The sequence below is a fragment of the Antechinus flavipes genome, chromosome 3 (genome assembly GCF_016432865.1).
Source record: "Antechinus flavipes isolate AdamAnt ecotype Samford, QLD, Australia chromosome 3, AdamAnt_v2, whole genome shotgun sequence".
NCBI classification, from domain to species: domain Eukaryota; kingdom Metazoa; phylum Chordata; class Mammalia; order Dasyuromorphia; family Dasyuridae; genus Antechinus; species Antechinus flavipes.
The window spans coordinates 232734922-232757474 of record NC_067400.1 but is presented as its reverse complement, the minus strand read 5'-3'; the positions used below and the strand labels follow the sequence as shown (position 1 = coordinate 232757474).

Genomic DNA, 22553 nt, shown 5'->3' with positions numbered 1-22553 from the left:
TAACTGTTGTGACTTTAACTTATCATTTAACCTTTCTGGGCCTCAGTTCCTTAATTCTTGAAGTGAGGGAATTGAATTAGATAATTTCTCAGGACCCTTCCATCTTTTCTGAAGCCTTATAAAAAAAATTTTTTTTTAACAATTTCTCCATCTCACAGAATGAAAGAATAATAGTTACTTATGGACACAAATATTAATCAACAAGGGATTTCACTCTTTCTGTATCAATGGGTGCTAGGTTATCCTTACTAGGGAGCCAGGTCATCATCTACTCCAGGGCTCACCATATTGGTTCTGGACATTGTGCAGGCCCTGTTTGACTTAACACACTAGGAATAGTCTAAGATAAAGTTATCCAAGAGTTCAACCTCCCTACTCTTAATGATTACAAGTATATGCCACCAAATCTGACCTGATCTCACAGAATTCTTCTCTAATTTTCAACAAGGGAAAAAAAGATATGATTTTTAAATGGACTTTATCTGGCCTCTGAGTCTCCTGAAGCCTTTAAGGGGTATCTTACAGATATAAAGTTAGTGTTTTAGAAGTGATTGAGTCAAATTCCTTTACTTTACAAATGAATAAACTGAGATTAAATGACTTGTTCACATTTATACAACTATGCATATCTGAGATAGGAATGGATCCCAAGTCTTTCAGGCTCTAAGTCTAGCACTTTATTCTATACTTTACATACTTTATCCTCTACTACTGTATAATAGTACCTTTTCAGGAGTTTTTTGAACAATGGATTTGCCAATAGTCATGGCATAAGAATATTAGCAAATGACATCATCAGAAAAGGTAAACAAAAATAATCTTTAGCTATATTTTCTTCACTAAAATAGTAACACAATCATCTTTGTTATTGCTTTCTCAAATGCCAAGTCCACCTGGCCTTAGAGGTTTTTAATACTCGTCGGTTTTGTGCGCCAACTACCCAGGAGAACAGATGCTGGAGCTGAGGGCCTGGAGCCAAATGGTTCATATTGCGGAGTGTTCTAAACCAAGTATTTATTATTCAAGTTGAAGAAGCCATAGGAAATATGCTGACTATTAAGTCAATTTGGTAGATTTTAAAGAAAAAAAAAACAGGTATATACATATAGATTTGTATCTATTACCTATCTGTCTATCTGTCTATTTATCGCTCTATTGATGTATCTATAACTGACCAAAAGAGATAGATGACTGTCAAGGTAACAGAGTAAATCAGTAATAGGAATATGCTGAATTGTAGTATTATTATGTTAGTATCCTGGCTCAGGGGTTAATGGTAGAAAAAATGACATAAGAGGAAATGTACTGATTTACAAAGCATACAATATAATACATATATGGAGATACATGTCTATATGTGTACATAGCCAGTTCTTGTTTTAATATAAGTAGACTGTTCTGCAGACTTTCCCTTCCCCTTCAAGGCTTTGCAGAAGACCCCTTGGCAGGGAGGGAGGAGGTCGTATACCAATGAGTATAGAATTGTCTATTTATCTGTCTGTCTGTCTGTCTGTCTCTTATACACAGAGAGAAATATCAAGTGAATTATCATTGGGTAACTCTTATATGAGAGTTAGGACAACTCACTTGATATTTCTTAGGCCAGAAACCATTCCATCCTTATCTCCTCATTTCTAGGACCAAAGCAATAGCAATTCCTAAATTTAAACTTAAATCCCCAAAAGAACAATTCCAAAAATATACAGGGTTGTGAAGTTCACTAACTTTAGTGAGAAAAGTTACTTTAGGTATTGTGATAAGAAATTAAGAGAATATAGATTAATGTTGGGACATCTTCATCAATATCCCCGTGCGAGGCAAAAATCAGTATTGCATCAGTAAAACTAGATTCAAGTATTTGTGAGGAATTCTGGTGTATTGCTCAGTTGTAATCCGTAAGCATTTATTAAGTACCTATTAAATTTTAAGCACTGTGCTGGGCACTTTGGAAGCAAAATTAAAATCTGTGTGTGTGTGTGTGTGTGTGTGTGTGTGTGTGTGTGTGTGTATGTGTGTGTGTGTGTGTGTGTGTATGTGTTTTTCTCTCTCTCTTGCCTTTTCAGTCCCTCTCCTTTTCCTTCTTCCTTTCTGCCTTCCTCTTCTTCTCCCTGTCCCTTTCCCCTCTCTCTCTCAATACCTTAAGGAGCTTACATTCTGGCAAAAAATAATATTTGTACCAACTCATTTATTTACAGGATTATAGGAAATGCATTTTATAAACATTAAAGCATTATACAAATAAAAGTTATTATTGTTACATCACCCTAGAGAATAGCTTAATTTCATCTGTTTAATTATTCTTTGGATCCATACTCAAAGACCCTGGTGTTGTAGCTGTAGAACTAACCTTGGATTCAGGACCTACCTCTGATACATAACAGCTATGAGACTACAGTCAAATAACTTAACTTCTAAATGATTTATATAAGCCAAAATATCCAACATGCAGACTGTTGGGTGACAGTCTGTAAAACTCCTCAGGGTGAGTTTATCAGAATTAAAACATAATTGGAACACATTAAAAAAAGAAAAATATAATAGAACATGGATAATTTCAGCATTAATATTCAGATTGCAGATTTAGTGGTTTCTATTTCTTTATGAGTTTAAGAACACTGATATAGGCAGCTGTCTAAAACTACAGATTGTTGAGGATATGCTAACTTCTTTTTTAATTAGGTGGACTATCCTGACTATTCCTAATATCAATGAAATCACACGTCACTTCTTTATCCCTTGTTGGTGCTTATATTACATCCGGTTTCTAGCCCTTTTGTTTGAGATTAATTTCAAAAATTTAAAATATTTAAAAATATGTTTTAGCACAGTAATTGTACATACATACACACACACACACACACACACACACTTAAGCTGCTTTGTGGCATAGTAGAAAGAATGTTTGATCTGAAATCAAGAGATTCTAGTCTTAGCTGCACAACTATTTGTTTAACTTTCAGCAAATTACTGAATTTCTAGACCAGATCATCTTCAGGATTCTTTGTAGTCTAATAACAATGTAGGGTACTAGATCAGTGAATAACTAATCAATTATTTGGCAGTAACATCAGAGTGCTGATCTCGTAATCAACTTACTATTCCTTTTTAAATATGTAATCTCAAATCTGAGGTAATATACTATCCTATATCAGGGAAACTAGATCCATAGCCACATATCACCCTCTGTTTATTAGTAAAATCTAAATGAAAGCCATCATCATTGTTCTTGTTCAAAAAACACAATATACAATTATGCAATGTTTGGCTGAAGCATGGAAGTTGGAATGAAGGTCAACTCAGTAATTTTTTGTGGATGGTTGGCTTGATTTTTGCAGGGCTAGTGGACATCAAAGTTGCATAAAGATAATGGATCTATCACTGTACCCAGCTGTATCCCTTCAACCAATTCTTTGCATGACTTCTGCAATCATTTCAGTGGTACCATGGTGCTCTGTTTCAGTTTAAAAAAAAAAAAATATATATATATATATATATATATATATTATATTCTTGAACATCATGTTCTAACTATTGGGGATACATAGAAGAAAAAAGTACAGTTTCTGTCATCAGTTTACCATCTAATAGAAATGATGTTGCAGTTGTAATTCAATTAAATAAAATTAAGTGTGTATTATTGCTAGACACTGATTCATAAGAAAAAAAGTACCTGCTTTTAGTGAGTCTACAGTCTAAGGAAAGGAGGGAGAAAATTACATGTACATAAATATGATAGACACCAGAATGTGTTAGAATACACACAAACATGAGATTGCATGTAACCTAAAATCTCCCCCTCTGAGTTTTCTTATTAGTAAAATAGGGATAATAATATCACTTACCTCACATGGTTATTGTGAGGATCAAATTAAATAGTACATATAAAGTACTTAGTAAACCTTAAAGTGCTATCTAAATGTCAGTTGTTATTTGTTGCTACTTGAAGAAAGCTATAATTTCTTTTTTATATCTTTTCTATACTAAACATTCCTATTTCTTTCATCCCAACCTTATGTAATATGGTTTCTAGAACCCTCACCATTTAGACTATCCTTAAATTTTTATCTAGCTTATAAATTTCCTCTGACAATAAAGCAACAAAATCTGAACATGATAATTTGGATATAGATTAATCAGGGCAGAGTCCAGCCAGACCACCATCTTCCTAATTTTGGATATTATACTTCCATTGATCTGGATAGCTCCAGATTACTTTTTTTGACTGCCATGTCATTGTTGATTACCTGTTGTTGGACTTGGAGTATTCTAAATGAGGATCTTGTTCATGTAAATTTTTATTTAGCCATGCCTTTCCCATTTTGTACTTGTAAGGTTGAATTTTTGAACCCAAGTGTCTAATCTAATATCTTCTTTTGACTTTGACCCATAATTCTAGACTTTCATTATCCTTTTATGGAGCTTGCTCTTTTTATGACATGCTAGCTTACCTGTCTTTTTCAGTTTTATGCTATGTACAATTCTCCTGAGTATGATTTTATACAAATTCCTTATAAAAATTTTAATTAGCACAAAGACAAATGCATATTGCACTAGACATATCATTTCATATTGAATTTGATAAATTGATAAGTATTTCTATGCCAGTCAATCAATCACTTCCTAATCTACCTGCTACTAATGATCTCTTCAATGCCAGACCTAGTGTCCTTTCTTCAAACTTATCTTTCATAGAACTCTCAAGCATTTGCCTCTAATGATTACTTTCTCCCCCTGGATATTCACTTCTTTTTGGTTTTTCTTTTTTTTTTTTAATTTAAATTTTTATTTATTTTATTTGTAATTTATGAAATAAAATAAACAGCAACACTGAAAAAGTGAAAACACTGTGATTGCACACAAACTACAAATTTCATAAGCAACTTATTATTCCTTTTTAAATATGTAATAAAGTTATTATGTAACTATCTTCTTCCTTTCCTTTCCTCCCCTTCTTTACCTTCTACATTCTGTTGGTTCTTTTCTTTCTCTCTTCCTGTTTTTTCAGTCTCTTTTGCTAATCTTCATCCTTATCTTATCCATTCACAGTGGGTGTCCTTGAAGACATTGTTCTAGGTTTTTTTTTTTTCTTTCATTTGGTGATCATAGAAATACCTATCATTTCAATTTTCATCTCCATACTGATAAATTCCAGATATATATATATATATCTCCACCCAGTCCATTTTCTGTGCTCCACTGCTGCATCACCAACTTAAATGAATTTTTCGAATTGGCCATTGCAGCAGCACATAAATCCAAATATGTCCAATATAAATCATTATCTTTTCCCCAAAATCTACTCTTTCCCCCTAGCTTTCCTATTTCTGTTAAGCGTATAGCCATCTTTTTAGTCATCTAGAGTCACAACTTTTGTGTCAACATTTTGTCCTCATTCTCACTCAGTGCAGATATGCAGTCGGTTGGCTAATCTTTTAGTTTCTTTCTTCACAGCATCTCTCAAATATGACCTATTCTCTCCTTTTACGTGGACACAAAACTATTTCAGGTCTTCATTCACTTCTTGCTTGGGCAACACATAATTCTAACTGAAATCCCTGTTTCAAGTTTCTCCTCTTCGTATGGAAAAACAAAAGATCAAGAATTTCAAGAGAATTAATGAAAAAAAAATCAAATGAAGGTGGCCTAGCTGTACCAGATCTAAAATTATATTATAAAGCAGCAGTTACTAAAACCATCTGGTATTGGCTAAGAAATAGACTAGTTGATCAATGGAATAGGTTAGGTTCAAAGGACAAAACAGCCAATAACTTTAATAATATAGTGTTTGACAAACCCAAAGACACCAGTTTCTGGGATAAGAATGCATTATTTGACAAAAATTGCTGGGAAAATTGGAAATCAGTATGGCAGAAACTAGGCATTGACCCACACTTAACACCGTACACCAAGATAAGGTCAAAATGGGTTCATGATCTAGGCATAAAGAATGAGATGATAAATAAATTGGAAGAGCATAGGATAGTTTACCTCTCAGACCTGTGGAAGAGAGAGGAATTTATGACCACAGAAGAACTAGAGATCACTATTGACTACAAAATAGAAAATTTTGATTATATCAAATTGAAAAGTTTTTGTACAAACAAAACGAATGCAGACAAGATGAGAAGGGAAACAATAAACTGGGAAAACATTTTTACAATCAAAGATTCTGATAAAGGCCTCATTTCCAAAATATATAGAGAATTGACTCTAATTTATAAGAAATCAAACCATTCTCCAATTGATAAATGGTCAAAGGATATGAACAAACAATTCTCGGATGAAGAAATTGAAACTATTTATAGATATATGAAAATATGCTCCAAATCATTATTAATCAGAGAAATGCAAATTAAGACAACTCTGAGATACCACTAAACACCTGTCAGATTGGCTAGAGTGACAGGGAAAGATAATGTGGAATGTTGGAGGGGATGTGGGAAAATAGGGACACTCATACATTGTTGGTGGAATTGTGAACACATCCAGCCATTCTGGAGAGCAATTTGGAACTATGCTCAAAAAGTTATCAAACTGTGCATACCCTTTGATCCAGCAGTGTTTCTACTGGGCTTATACCCCAAAGAGATAGTAAAGAAGGGAAAGGGACCTGTATGTGCCAAAATGTTTGTGGCAGCCCTGTTTGTAGTGGCTAGAAGCTGGAAAATGAATGGATGCCCATCAATTGGAGAATGGTTGAGTAAATTGTGGTATATGAATGTTATGGAATATTATTGTTCTATAAGGAATGATCAGTGGGATGAATACAGTAAAGACTGGCGAGACTTACATGAACTGATGCTAAGTGAAATGAGCAGAACCAGGAGATCATTATAAACCTCAACAATGATACTGTTTGAGGATGTTTTCTGATGTAAGTGGATCTCTTCGATAAAGAGAACTAATTCAGTTTCAATTGATCAAAGATGGGCAGAAGCAGCTACACCCAAAGAAAGAACACTGGGAAATGAATATAAACTGCTTGCATTTTGTTTTTCTTCCCGGGTTATTTATACCTTCTGAATTCAATTCTCCCTGTGCAACAAGACAACTGTTCGGTTCTGCACACATATATTGTATCTAGGATATACTGTAATCTTTTCAACATGTAAAGGACTGCTTGCCATCTGGGGAAGGGGGTGGAGGGAGGGAGGGGAAAAATCGGAACAGAAGTGAATGCAAGGGATAATGCTGTAAAAAATTACCCTGGTATGGATCCTATCAATAAAAAGTTATTTAAAAAAAAGTTTCTCCTCACTCTACCTCATGTTTAAGACACCCACTAAAATGATTTTCTCAGATATTATTTTACTTACTCCAACTATGTCCTTTCTTTTTATCCCCAGATTTTCTCATTGTACCTTAGAATCAAAACCTGCCTGTTAGCAGTTAACTGCTTGTGAGACAAGAATGCTGTCCAATGTCCCATATTGGACTTACAGTATAGTCAAATAGAATAAATTGCTACATTCTTTTATATAAGTGAGATGATATAAATAAAGGACTTAGTAATGGCAAAATATTATAGAAATGTGAGACTAATATAAAGCTTGGGAGGCAAAGAGACTGAATTGAATATTACAGATGGATTCTTCCTCAACTTTTCTTAATTCTGGTGAATTCCTTTTATTATTTATCTCCTATTTATTCTACATATTAGTTATTTATACTTATTTGTTTGCATGTTGTTTTGTTCTTTAAACTGTATGCTTCTTGAAGATAGGACTGCCTTTTACTCTTTTTATATCTGCAGCACTTAGCACAATATCTGGCAAATAATAGGTGTGTAATAAATGTTTATTAATTGATCAGTTGATTGATTCTGGAAAAGCTTCCAATAGTCACTAATAAGAAACAGTTTTTCACATAAAGTACCTGAGCAATCTTCTCAAGGATATTCATACATGAAGATCAATATTATCCAAAGAAATATTTTTGAAAATGAAGTATTGATAGATCCATATAACTATAACAACAATGCTCACAAAAATGCAGACACATTTCTGCAAAAAAGGCCAAGGCCAAGAAACTGAGAAAATCCAAAGCTGGTCATAGGAGCATCTCAACTCATTCATTTCAGAAGGAAACATTAAGTACCAAATTAGGTAGCTTTAACTCCATTATTTCCTGCATTTCATTTACTTCCTCTATTCCTTAGGGGTTGGAACTTCTTTGGTACTTTGATTGAACATCTTAACATCATTTAACCTCAAATCTCTGTACTATCCATTCCAATTTTCTCAGAAATCGAACCTCCTTGGTACATTAACCCAGTATAATGTCATCACTTCTTTTTACCCTTGGTTAATACCCATCTTATTTGGTCCACTTTTCCCTGCAGCCAACACATGCTATGATTTCTATACTATACTTCATAGGTACCACTGCAAGAAGCAGTTCTGGTTGGCCATCAACTAACTTAGTCAGATGACATCTTTGAGATATCTGAGGGGTATTTCTGATTGATAGCCATTTATGCTCATGATCCATATAAGTTTAGACAAATCCCTTTAACCCTCTTCAAGAACAAATGGATGCTTCTGCAGACACTGCTATAGAATTGAAGACTATATTACACAAACTCTAAGAAACAAAGTGGCTATCCAGGTTCAGATTATTCAGCTGAGAATTTGGCTTTAAGAGAAGGCATCTAATTTTGAAGCCTCCTTCCCTCTCACCTCCAAAATACATGAAGCATGTAGATAATTTGTCTGAATTTTGACCTGTCTTTTCCCTATGAATTATAGCAGAAAGGGTTCGACTTTGTTCAAGCCCCTGTCCAATTCCACCTTCTATAAGAAATCTTTCACAACCCCCTTAATCCAAATTCTTTCTCTTTGTTTTATCCAATATCTGGCTAATTCTCATTTCATCTCTCCCATTAACCTACGAGCTCCTTAAGAGTAAAGATTGTCTTTCACCTTTCTTTTAATCCCCAGCTCATAGTACAATGCCTGGCACATAATAGGCTCTAAATAAACACTTGTTGATTTGATTTGATATTATCACAGTTCAAGACATATTATAAGTGCTTTATAAAATGTTTCTTGATTGATTACTGTGGTTTGTGCAAGACATACAAGCCCCTATACTGTGATACATATGACTAAAAACAATCTGTAACTGTGTAAATTTGGGGCCTTAACCTAGATTACTAGGAAGATTCTGACAACATGCCACTTTTCTGTTCCCTCAGTTGCAATTGGTTAAGAACCACAAATTTGTATGCATAAAATATTAGATTATATTGGTGTTATTAAGGACAATATCTTATCTTCCCACTGCCTCCAACAATTGTGATTAATATAAACATAAAATCTCTATTCCATCAGATCACATTTATTGCTCTCTCAGGTCTTGTCCCTTTGTCTCTAAAGATGAAATAAGAGTTAACTTGGCCATTAATTTTCCTAATTAATACGTCAACATTGTTAAGACAACAGCAACAACCTATGACTGCATCAATTCCTTTATACAATCAAGGATTAGAAAAGAACTCCTTGTCCTTCACTGCTGATTCTTGGGACTATTTGAGCTAGAATACCAAAGTGAACTTCAATGGAGAAACACAATCTCATTTAATTATTTCTTATCCAGGTTATTGCAACAGCTTGCTACTTGATGTCTCTACCTTAAGTCTTTCAAAACTCTGATCCACAATTTTGCCTTGGGAAGATTTCTCAGGTACTCTATATGTGAAAAACTGTTTCTTAGTGACTATTGTAAGTTTTTCCAGAATCAGTCAACTGATCATTTATTACACACCTATTATTTGCCAGATATTGTGCTAAGTGCTGCAGATATAAAAAGAGTGAACAGTCCTATTCTCAAGAAGCATACAGTTTAAAGAACAAAACAACATGCAAATAAATAAGTATAAACAATTAATATGTAAAATAAATAGGAGATAAGTAATAACAGGAAAGTAATATTTCTTAAATCCAGATCTGATTATATGACTTTCCTACTTGATGAACACCAGTAGCTTTCTATTGCCTTGCCACCAGGATAAAATATGAACTCCTTTGTATAGTTTTAAAGATGCTAAACATTCTGATCCCAAACTATTTAGCCAAGGTTAATTGAAAAATATCTCTTCTTTTACTGTTCATTGTGGTCAGACTGGTCTCTTTAATCCTCATATACAACATTCTATCAAAGACCTGTTCCCTGCCATTTGGAATGCTTTTTTCCTTACAGGAATCCTAGAGTCCCTCTCTTCCTTTAAGATGTTGCTCAAGCACTATCTTCTGTTTGAAGCCTTTACTGATTTCTCTAATTGCAAGTGTTCTTTCTTCTATCTCACAGAATCAAACAAAATACTTATAAAGCACTTAGCAGAATACCTTGCACATAATAAACATTACACACTTATTTCTTCCACTTCCCCTAATATTTAACTACGCTATATACACATATATTTGTGAACTTATATACGTGTGTGTGTCTGTGTGTGTGTGTGTGTGTGTGTGTGTGTGTGTAAGTTCATTGGTGGACTCGGCATAAATTAAAGCATCTTTTATTTCTTTTCTTTTCTGTGTTATATTTCTTTTTCTCTCCTATTTTTTTGGGACAAGACTAATGATGGAATTTATTTCATACATATTTGAACTATACATATTTGAAATGAATTTTGTGTTTTTTTCTTTTCGAAGTGTGGGACAGTAGAAGGTACGGGGAGAGAGTTTGGAACTGAAGATAAAAATGAATTTAAAATGATTTAACATTATAGTTTCACTATGTAAAATGAAATGATAAAGTAATTTCAAGTGGAAAAAACCCTTTAAGCTCACTGTGAAAAGGGATTTTCTTCTATTATCTTCTTCTTTCTTCTTTTTCTTCTTTCTTCTTCTTCTTCTTCACCTCTTTCTCCTCCTCCTTCTCTTCCTTTTATTCTTTCTCCTCCTCTTCCTCCTCCTTCTTTCTTCTTCATTTGTATTCTTAGCAGCTACCACAGTGTCTGGACATATAGTAGGCACTTGAGAAAAATTGATTGATACTTGATAAAAATTGATTGATAATCTCTTTCTGCTATGGATCTGAATGGGACATAATCTTCCAGACCTAATTTAGACTTGATGAATATACTTTTGTGCTCCTTGGGTCCTGTAATTTCACCAATTCTCAGCATTTTTCTTCCGTAGTTCTTTTATGATGAATTACTTGAATGACACTTTAATTTACCCTGAAATTCCTGAACATCATGATTTGTGCTATGCTGATGACCCTTCTTTGTGGGTATATACTTGTGTTTGAAGTTAGAAATGTACCAGAGTCAACCAAATTTTTTAGGCCCTTACACACTATCAGGGAAGGGTGTGATTTCAAGCAAGTGTCTTTAGTGTTATTGTCAAGGAGTCTTGATGGATGTAAAAAACCTGTATCAATTTCTTCAGTTTACAGGGAACTATTCCAAGTTCATTATCAAGGAATTGACCCTGAAAGCTCTGCTCATAGATACACTACAGATGCCCAAAGGCATGTTATTTTTATGTTTTATTGGATCTTTATAGATATCAGTGAGAAATAGTGAAAATTAAAGTTTCTTGTGATAAATGATGACTACAGATAATAGTGACCACTCCTCTTGGAACAGGAACCACTCCTCTGTCTGTTTGAGAGAGATAAGATGAAGCAGAGATGCATAAGGCAAGATTCAGAAGGCTAAATTTTAGCTAATTCTTATTAAAATGCAAGAATAAATCCTTTGAAATGTTCTCTTATATTAATTTATATTCAATTAAAACAGAGGAATATAGGCCTTATTTGATTATGGTTGGTATGTCAATAAAATATCTATTCATAGGAAGGAATGTATTGTCTTTTGTTGGCCTATAGTAGTTTTTCTTTGTTTTTAAACTATTCTTATTTAGTACTTATCACCATGTAACTAAGTAATGAAACAATGTAACTAAGGGAACACAAGCTTTCAAAGGTAATTCCACATGCCTCAAATTAAATACTTAATAGCTTTGCTGGCCATAAAATCTTAATATTAACAAAAGGCTACAATCTACTTTAGTAAAGAATAACATTCAATCAATGTCTATCAAAAAAAAAAAATCCCCAAACTCCAGAAACAATGAGTCAATGCCTCATCCAGAAAACCAGATTACAAAGAATCTACTCCATTCTATGAATTTAGCAATCATTTAGTTTTACCATGGATTCATTTTAGCTAACTACTAATAAAATCAACATAAATGAGATTTATCTACCTGCCTGTAAATTGATTTCACCTCCACATTCAGGGAAAATGGCATCTCAGATGGCTTTCGGCATTTATATCGTTCCAAAAGCATCTGTGTATGTATGCATTTATATACATATATGTATATATGTATTTGTGTATAAACACATATTCTGTCATCTGGTTCACATCTTTTTATATTGTCCACAAGAATCATATAAGAGAAATTATTATTATATGACTTCTATGTGCCAGGCACTGTGTTAAGTGCTATTTAAGTAACTTGTGAAAGATCCTACAGGAAATAAATGTCAGAGACAGGATTGGAATCCATGTATACTTACTCCAAGTTCATTACATTTTCTACCATACATTTTATAATTGTAATGATGCCTTTAGCACCAGAACTCATTTCCTATATATCCCCATATAAGGAAATTTCTATTGGTGACCATCTTATACTAGTAGTCAAGGTAAGAATATTGAATTCGTATTGTGTCCTTTCCTCCCCAAGGATAAGGTTAACATTTATAACCTGCATATAGTTAATGTTTAAAAACAATAATAAATATTAATGGAGTGTAACATGTTGATCATATTGATTCTTAGCTTCAGAGTGACTTCTCAAAGGTTTTGAAGTTTGTAAACTTTAAAGGTGATTTTCATAGAACACTCCAAATATATCTGCTTATAACCCATGAGTATACCTCAAATAATCCTAAGGGAAGATTTTACTTAAAGAAATCATAGTCACCTTTGTGGAAATTTATAAAAGAAAAGTTATTCTCAAGCCATAATCAATAGAAAGGTTTGAAAATGTTCATTAAAAATGTTTTAGATGAATATTGGAAAGCAATATCAATTGATTAGAAAGGCAACCTGACATAGGGTGCTGGCTTTGGAAAACCTGAGTTCAAGTCCTTAATCTCATAAATTCCAGGTGTCAGATTATGAACATCCACAAACAATTCATTAAAGCTCTACATAAACAACAGTTGCTGAACTCCATTTATAAAAGGAGTCCCCCCAAAAGAGTTCCATACACTGATAAAATAATAAATCTGGATTCTACTCTCCTTCATCTCCTGCTCCAAATAACTGCTACCCAGATCAATTTTCCCCTTTTGACAGAATTGTAGACTCTAAACAAAGAAGAAAGTGAAATAAAAATTGCATGTACATGAAAACCTGGCTATTCACGGAAATGCACAGAATCAATTTTTTTTTTTTTTAAAGACAGCATTGAGAACTCACAGATTTTTTTCATTGATGGAACTGTGAATTTTGAAAGTAACAACTAAAACATTGATGAAAAACTTTAGAGATTGTGCTAAGGAAATTCAGGCCAGAAAGATAATGTTTTTCCTGATAGAATAATTTAAATGAATAAAATGAACCTAAGGATACCAATTTTTCCATCACTGTAAATATAAATAGTAATAACTATCATATTCAAAGTTTTAAATTTGTGTAAAAATTTTTAATAGATATGCTTAATGTAAGTATTTTAATTTACCTGAAAATCCCTTTCTCCAAACCTCCCACCTTAATAACCTTATTTAACGGAACAATAACCATGTGAGGAAGTCATCCTAACCGATGGTAGACAGACCTGAGTCCATATAATACAGTTCCATCAGGGTGAAGACGGATCATTCGGTTTTTCACTGTCACTCCATGCACAAATGATTTCTTGTCATTTAGAAAATATGTGTCAGGGACCCACAGCTGATCAGCCACTCTATTGTCAAGTGTGAGGTTCAGAGGGATCCCAGCATAGGCTAGCCTCTTATCTCTCCAATACTGTTGAAAATACATGGTCAAGGTATAATCCTGGAATAGAAAGGAAAAAAAAACTTCAATTAATCTCTGATTAAAATATTTATCTAAAATTTAGTTATTTTAAAGGTATATTGACATTGTAATAAATGTACATTATGGTCACCTAAAATGTATGTGGGAAGGAGATTTTAAAAAGAAAGACAAAGACTCAAATGTACAAAAATGCTTACTAGCAATTCTTTTTGAGTGTGGCAAAGACCTAGAAACTAAGAGAATGTCTACCGATTGAGAAATGATTGAACAAAATTTGAAATATGAATACTGGAATACTATCGTGCTGAAAGAAAATAAGAAAGGAATAGTTTTAGAGAAACTTGGGAGACTTGTATGAACTGAACTAAAGTGAACAGAACCAGAAGAACAATTTATATAACAACATAAATTTAAAAACTTCAAAAATCTTGAGAACTTTTATCAATCAGTGCAAGTATCATTTACGGTGTCAGAGGATCCTTGGTGAAATATCCTAGTACCTCTTGACAAAGAGGTGAAGCTATATATATATATGAATATGGCAAATGGAAGGATTTGTTTTGCTTGACTATATATAATATTACATTTTTCCTTTCAACTTGGGGATAGGGAAAGATGGGAGAGAGTAAATGGATTTTTAATTTAAAATTTTAACTTAAAATATAAAAAAGAAATAGATGAAGAATGATACAAATATCAATGTTATTATAAATAATTACAAATTATTAAAACAATGTCAAAGAAATTGATTTTATTGGATAAAGTAAAAATTAATAATAGGTACAATCTATTTCCACCTATCACTTCAATGATAATTTTTAATAACTGTGTCCAGGTGTATAAATCCTATCGCTAACTAATATAAAAAATTGACTACACAGATAGCCATTTCAAAAATAAGAGTATGAACATAAAGATGATAGAAAACAATGGTAAAATCACAGAGCTGGGAAGAAACTTAAAATGTTCCCTTGAAACTACCTCTAAATTCAGGCAGAAATAGCATTAAAAAATCCAAGTCAGATAAATTTTTATCTGACTTTTCTCTTCCTTCAATTCACTTTTTGTCTTTTTCACTCTTCTGTGGAACCTGCGAATACAAACCCTGTCTTCAAATACATCATGATCTAAAACATTACTCTGAGATTTTTCTTTTTAACGTTCCCCATTTCTCCCATCTTTATATACTTACTATGCCTCCTGTCTTCTCATATGGCACCTGTGTTATTGTTTTAAAGTCAAATTCCACAGCATTATAAATGGGGAATCAAAAGGGTTGAGCTGAAGACAAGGGAAGACCTGAGAAGGCAGTGTGTATGTGTGTGTGTGTGTGTGTGTGTGTGTGTGTGTGTGTGTGTGTATGCATGCATTCAAATTCAATTGTGTGGTCAAATGGGGTTTTCCCAAAGAAAAGATTTTTGAGCACTTCAAAAAGAATCCTCTGTATAAGATTACTCCCCGAGATTGTTTTTTGATAGAGTAAGAAAAAAATAGAACAAGAGGAGACAAAAATCTATACAAAAAAATAGAATCCATCCCATTGTTTTAGCAATAGCAATACTTATTAATTTAATATTTTATTTTTCACCAATTACATGTCCAATAAAACTGTTTTATATATATATATATATATATATATATAAAACAGTTTTACAGATGAGAAGATTAAGGCTAAGGAAACAGAAATCACTTGTGCAAGTTCACACAATTACCAAGTCAGAGACAAGATTTAAACTTGGACTGTTCAACACAACATTACCTTTAAATATTGATGAAGTCAGAAAAGACTTTGAGAGTTACAATGAAATATCTGAGCTCAAGCAATGTCAAAGGAAATGAAACTACTTGGATTGTAAGATTATTGTAAGTAAGCTTCTCAATACCTGTTTCTTATCACTGAATTGAGTGTATGTAAAATATCTACAACATAGTTCTGAACCATAAGAATTAAAAATATATATATATATAATTCTCTAGGAATTTGTGAGGGAACATGGTCTAGTAGACAGAAGGCTGGTCTTCAAGTTGGGATGACTTGGGTTGAAGTCCTCTACCTCTGAGACATACTAACTGTTGTGACCATAGGGTCACTCAATTTCTTGCTATCCTAAGACTGATTTAGAGAAGAATTGACAATAACATTAGTACAAGGATTTTCTTATGCTGGTAAAATCATACATATGGACAAAATCAAAGTACTACAAGGCAAAATTGGCAAAAAGATGACTATATGTGATATGTATATTTAAGTGATTCAGCACTTTGCTAGTTAATATTGAGGAATATACAACATGCTCTTATTAATACATATGAAAAAGTAAAGAACATACACTAATACATATATGTACATAGATGTACGTGTGTGTATGCATATCCTAAAACTGATGGAAGTTAGAGAACAAGAAGTAGTCCAGAATAACTTCATGGAGAGTAATAGGCTTAAATCAGGGCCTTGAAAGATGAGCAAAAAAAAAAAATGCTGAGCCCTCAAAACATCATAAACTATACTCTGTACACAGGCATGACAATGACATTTTTATAAGACATGACCAATTAGATTACTGCAGATCACATTTTCTTGGACATAGTGGGAAAAAATTAGAACAGTTTATAAAAGAAGCTACATACATGATCTTGATCAAATTCCTAGAATAATTCTATGAAGCAAGCAGTCATAGGCAGGATTGCCTCCATTTTATTGATGAGGCTCTATATAAGATCACAGATTTCTGAGTTATAGCTTGTAAATTACACATTCAGGAATCTGACCCATTGGATAGGTGACTCCTATCATTCCATGCTGGCACATTTGGACAAATAGATCAAGGCAAATTATGGAAGTCACATTAAGGCATATCTTAAATTAGATTTGATTCAATAAGGAATCATTACAGATCTATAAACAAGGATAAGTCCTTATAAAAATACATTTTATTTGTAAAGTCATCTTCTTTATTTCTACTTTTGTTCAATCTATTCACTTAAACAGCCTGAGTGCTCTATTAGTATTTCAGAAATGTAGAAATGTAAAAAAACTAAATATTAGGGTATAGCATAGAACATACTGATTGCATCCTTGATGGAATATTGATGAAAAAGCATGAATAAGAATCACACAGGATGAGAAGTCATAAGTAGATTGCTATCTGCCCTGATCTTTGCAATGGCCCCAACATCTATAAAGTCCCAGAATAATTGAAGAATGAAGTATCATATATTAAGACAAGAAATACAAGAATGATATTAATAAACAGTACTGTTAAATACAAGATGTAATCATTTATTTTTGAAAATATCAAGGTGAAAATTGATGAGAAATCTGATTACAAAGACTGCCCTGAGATATCTCTCTCTCTACCCCACCATGTCTCATGGAGTCTCTCCTCTCATTCCCCCACTGCTTCATATCCCTCTCCTTCTTATACTAACTAATGTTTTTAAAGTGCTAAATTCCTTTTAGCACTAGCCTGCCAGTCAACAGTATATTCCACCTCATAGATCATCTTTTGGCTAATTGTAAGTTCCACTAGGGAACTTGTCTTTTTCAACATTAATTATTAAAGTTCCTTTCTTGCTATGTGCCCTCCCAACTCTATTTCATATTTACTATTCCTGATGTCTACTGTATTTCTTCATTTTATCTGTAAGTTTTTTTTCCTAAATAAACCTACCTTTTGCCAAAGAGGAAAAAAAATGAATTTAGTTAATTTAAAAAGTGAATTTGATTAATTTTCAAATAGAATCAGCATCTTACTGGCTATTTTTTTCACCACACCCATCAACAGTCTGGGGTCTTAGAGATATAACAATTGTTCTGAAGTCACTTGTCTTTTAAATAAGATTTCAAATAGAAAAACTTGAAGCTCCCAACTTAGCTTTAGACTGAAGCTGCTATTTACTTATGGTACTAAAATTAAAATACCAGTTTGTACTTCATTAGTAACTACTCTTTTTTAATTTATCACTTGGATTAATTGGGAAATTCTGAAAAAAGGCTAATTATGTAGAAAAGATATTTGTGTGAAGTACAGGAAGGTGAGACAAAAAGGTAATGTTAGAGAAGGCACAAGGAAATAATAGGAATAGTTGGATAATTCCTAAGATAAATTGAATAAGACTAATTGTCCTGTACTCCATTTTTTCAATTAATATATACTTGTGGCATCAAATTTTCTACAGAATCTTGATCATTAGGAAATTTCTTCTCAAGATCTAGCCCTGCACCCTAACCCCCTATATCACTTGTCCCAGGTCTAGAATTGCTGGTTATAGCTCTGCTAGGATTCATTTCCATGTTGTTGTTCAGTCATTTTAGCTGTGTCTGACTCTTTGTGACAACACTTGGGGTTTTCTTAGGGAATATGCTGGTATAGTTTGTAGTTTTCCATTTCTTCTTTTAGACAAACAGAAGTTGGTTAAAAAAAAAAAAAAAACCTTCCACAACATTCCATCTCTACTAGTTTGTAGTTATTTGCAGAGCCTATAATTTACCATTATTAAGCACCTAAGCAGATCAGATCTAATTACCCTTTCTATATTGGCATGTTCCTCCCCATCTCCACTCTCCAACTCATACTCACACATGCCTCTGGTTTCATCTTAATTCAGGTGATGGGGTAAAGACTGGAGTTCCAATTTTACTAATATACAGAAGTCTAGGTGAGGAAATCCCTTCCTCCCTTATCCATGTGCCATTTTCATCTTCTCTGCAAATTAATTGTCTTACAGAATTGCCTTGAGCAGAAGCATCACAGGCACCAGACCCATAATATTCCTGAATGTGGCCTCAAACAGATGAAAATGTAGTTTCTATTTCATTTTAATGTGTTGATGTACTATTAAAAAAGAAATATATAAATACATTTGGCTTTCTGAGTGCATATGTAGCCCTCAGGGATCCTTAGCATCCATATCTATTTGAGTTTGACACCAGTGACCTAAAGAGTCTTTCTTGCTTAATTTAGTCAACAAGTGTTCTTTGATTGTTTATCTTGTGCTAAAAGTCACAAGGTAAAAGATAAATAGCATGGTCCCTGACCAGTATGAATTTTGAATCTAATAAGAGAAGTGCAACACAATAAAATAATAAAAAAGGATTACAAGATGAAGCGCTATAGAAATGCAAACTATTATTACTAAAGGTTGTATGTTAATGATCAAGAACAATTGCTTCAGAATACAGGTGATATTTGAGCTGGGTTTTACAAATCGTTAAGATTTTGAGAATCTGGGATGGAATTTCTGACAGAAGGAAAAACAAAAGCAAAGATTCCTTTTTCTCCATGGATAACTTTGGTATTCATTTAAATATATATATTTTGGTGTTTGTGTTCTTATACATGTATAGTCCCTAAAGTGGTTTATATCATAAATCATCCACACTTTCTTATTCAGTGGATTCTTTGATCCATTCACACCAGTCCTGTTGCTGTTGTACCAACAAGATTCTCCATTTCTTAGCTCAGGACAGTTTCTCTGAAAGTCTCCTATGTCTAGAATGTTCTCTCTAGTATCTCTACTTACTTGCTTCCTTTAACTCCCAAACAAAATCCTATTTTCTACAGGAAATCTTTCCCAACTCCTTTTAATTCTAATGTCTTCCCTCTGTTAATTGTCTTCTATTTATTCTATATGTAGTCTAGATATAACCTTTGTATATATTTATATTCTTCCCAATTACATTGTAAATTCCTTGAGGGCAATGATTGCTTTTTGCACCTTTTTGTATCCCCAGAACTTAGTACAATGAATGCCTGGCACATATTAAGTGCTTACTAAATGTTAATTAATTGATTGACTGTATAACCTCCATCCATTTCTTACTGCAACCACCTAATATGTTGGAGTCCTAGCTCTATACCATCTTATAGAATGTGGCACCAAAAAGAGCACAAGAACTTTTCATCTACTGATCTTCATTTTTACTTACATGACCTACTTTTCCAGTTACAAATCTCTGTGATGATATAATTTACAGAGTGCATTAATAATCTAGCTCCCTTTCCAGATATATTTCACATTATTCCCTTTCATGCACTTTGTAATTGCCAACCAGAGTCCTACTTACTGGTATTTAAACCTGGTATTCCATTTCCTTTTTATATGTTTGTTCAGACTGCCCTGCATACCTGGAATGCCATCCTTCCTCACAATCAATTTTTAGAATCTTTGGCTTTATTCAGGCTTTTCTTAAAAGTACCTCTTATGTACCTTTACTTAGCTTGTCTCTATTTCTGTTCCAGACACAGAGACAGACACAAATGTGTGTATGTACACATACATACATATATGCATACATGTATGCAAGACAAAAACACACACAAAGACAGATACACAGAGAGATACATAGACACACAGACACAGAGACAGAGTTTGAAAGAGAGACACAAAGACAGAAAAAATAAGACAGAAACAGATAGAGACAAAGAGAGCCTGAGAGAGATAGAGAAGAGAAAAATATTGGGAGATTGAGACAGATACAAGGGAAAGAGAAAGAAACACAGAGAGATTTATTGCTATTATCTCATTCATATGAGCCTTTCCCTGTAAGAAACTTTCTTACAAATCTGCAACTATTCCATACTTTATAGTTTTAGAGAATTGACTAAATCATTAGGAGTTTAAATAACTTGATCAAAGTCCTTCAGGTTCAATATATCAAGAACAAGATTGGGAGACAGATCTTCCTGATTCTCAAGCTGATTCTCTCTTCATTACACCTTGCTGCCTGTTATTTTATATTTACTTACCTATTCATAAGTTTTATTCCTCAAAAGAATCAAGTTCCTTGAGGATAGGAATTGTTTTTCATTATTTTGTTCTTTTTATTCCTGGAGTTTTGTTAGTATTTATTAAGTACCTACTGTATGCCATAAGTACCTACTAGGGATAGAAAGTAATGTAAATATCAGTTTCTACCCTCAAAGAGCTCACAATCTAATAAGGAAATAACATGGAGAAATGCTTGTTCAATTGATTTATCCGTGCAGCTCATTATTGACTAAATTGTCACCTTCAGTCTATTTACAGCCACAATAGGTCCCTCCATTGCCCTTTGGGCAACTCACAGTTTTAATTTTTTCAGAAACCACAAGACTCACCATTATAAAAGCTCATGGAGAAAAACTGAAGTTAAAAAGATCAGTGTTCATGAGATAACTTATTTCCCTATCTAGGTGACTTTGTCCAGATGGAGGCATCTGAATCCCAGTGAAAATTCATGGATCCACTTACACTAGGAAAGTCAGTTCATAATCAATTTTGCAACACAGTTGCTGTTATTCCTTTAAATTTATAGTCCTCTTTATATTTTGATCTCCCTTTAAGTTAAAAATTTATTCTCTGCCTTTTAGTTCTTAGACTTTAAAAATGGGGTCAATTAGACAGTAGAATGGTAACTACATTGTTATATCTCTTACCATTAGGACAACTGCATTTTACTCCCACTGCAAAATTCTACAATAATATTGCTTTTAATTTTTTTACAACAAACACCGTATTGTAGGCAGACTCCTATTTTTACTTATTTCTTGAATAGATCAAAGTAGGACCCCAATTATTTTGGAAATGAGATAATGAGTGGAATACCAATTTAGAATCAGACAGAAGGAAACAAGAAAGAGACACATTCTTCCGGGGTTGGGGTACAACAAGGTAGAGTTCTGTTCATAAAGAATATGCAAAAGAACAATAATTAAAATGGGAATTCAAAGTCAAGATGTAATATCTATCATTGCTGGGTGCAATACTAAGCCACTTGAACTATTTTTCCATAGCTCCTTATGTTTACAACCAATTGTACTATACTCCAAGTTAGGGATAGAGCTGAACCTTCAGGTTGAGGTTAAGTGGCCACAATCAGGGGAAAAAATTAGGACAAAATGCCAGCTTAAGTCATTGCAAAGAATAATATGCAAAATTAAGGGATTTTATTAAACTGAAAATTATTTTTCTTTACAAGAGGAAATATAATCAGGGCCAAAATTAAGTTAATGTTAATTATTCACTTAATCTCTTTGAGACTCAAGTTCTTCATTTGCTAAATGAAGACATTGGACTAAATGGTCTCCAAAGCCATTTCTAGTTCTACATTTTACAGGATTTTATAATTCTTTGATCTTTAATTTTCATTTTTCCTATGTAATGACATTATCCCTGTTCTTTCTAGCATCTTTTCCCATATGTGACAAAAAAGGATGCTAAATCTTTCAAAAAGGATCTCAGAGGACATTAGTTTTTAGTCTCAATTTAAGAATGGTAGTTTTGGAATAGTCAGAGAAATTGGATTTAGATCATTTCCTTGGTAACCAGTTTCTCTCACTATTCCACAACCACTAACTTAAGTTCTGAATAAAAACTAATGTATAAGAAACTATCGATTTAGGGAAAAAGTTGTATTTTTATTTCAATAATATTTTATTTTCTCAATTACATGTAAAGATAGTTCTCATTTTTTTAAAAAAAGTGTTCATTTATTTAAATTTATTTATTTGTTTTTGTACTGCTTTATAAATCAGGTTGGGGGAGAAAAATCAGAGCAAAAGGGATA

At 33.1% G+C, this 22553-nt stretch overlaps 1 protein-coding gene across 1 annotated transcript in view; it reads right to left on the bottom strand.

Annotated features, from left to right (window-relative positions):
* The window catches only part of GABRB3 (gamma-aminobutyric acid type A receptor subunit beta3), a 271001-nt gene that overhangs the window by 62693 nt on the left and 185755 nt on the right, over positions 1-22553 (bottom strand). Inside the window, exon 4 of the mRNA XM_051984644.1 lies at positions 13803-14023. Within this exon, the coding sequence (XP_051840604.1) occupies positions 13803-14023 (221 nt within the window). The remainder of the gene's footprint in view (positions 1-13802; positions 14024-22553) is intronic.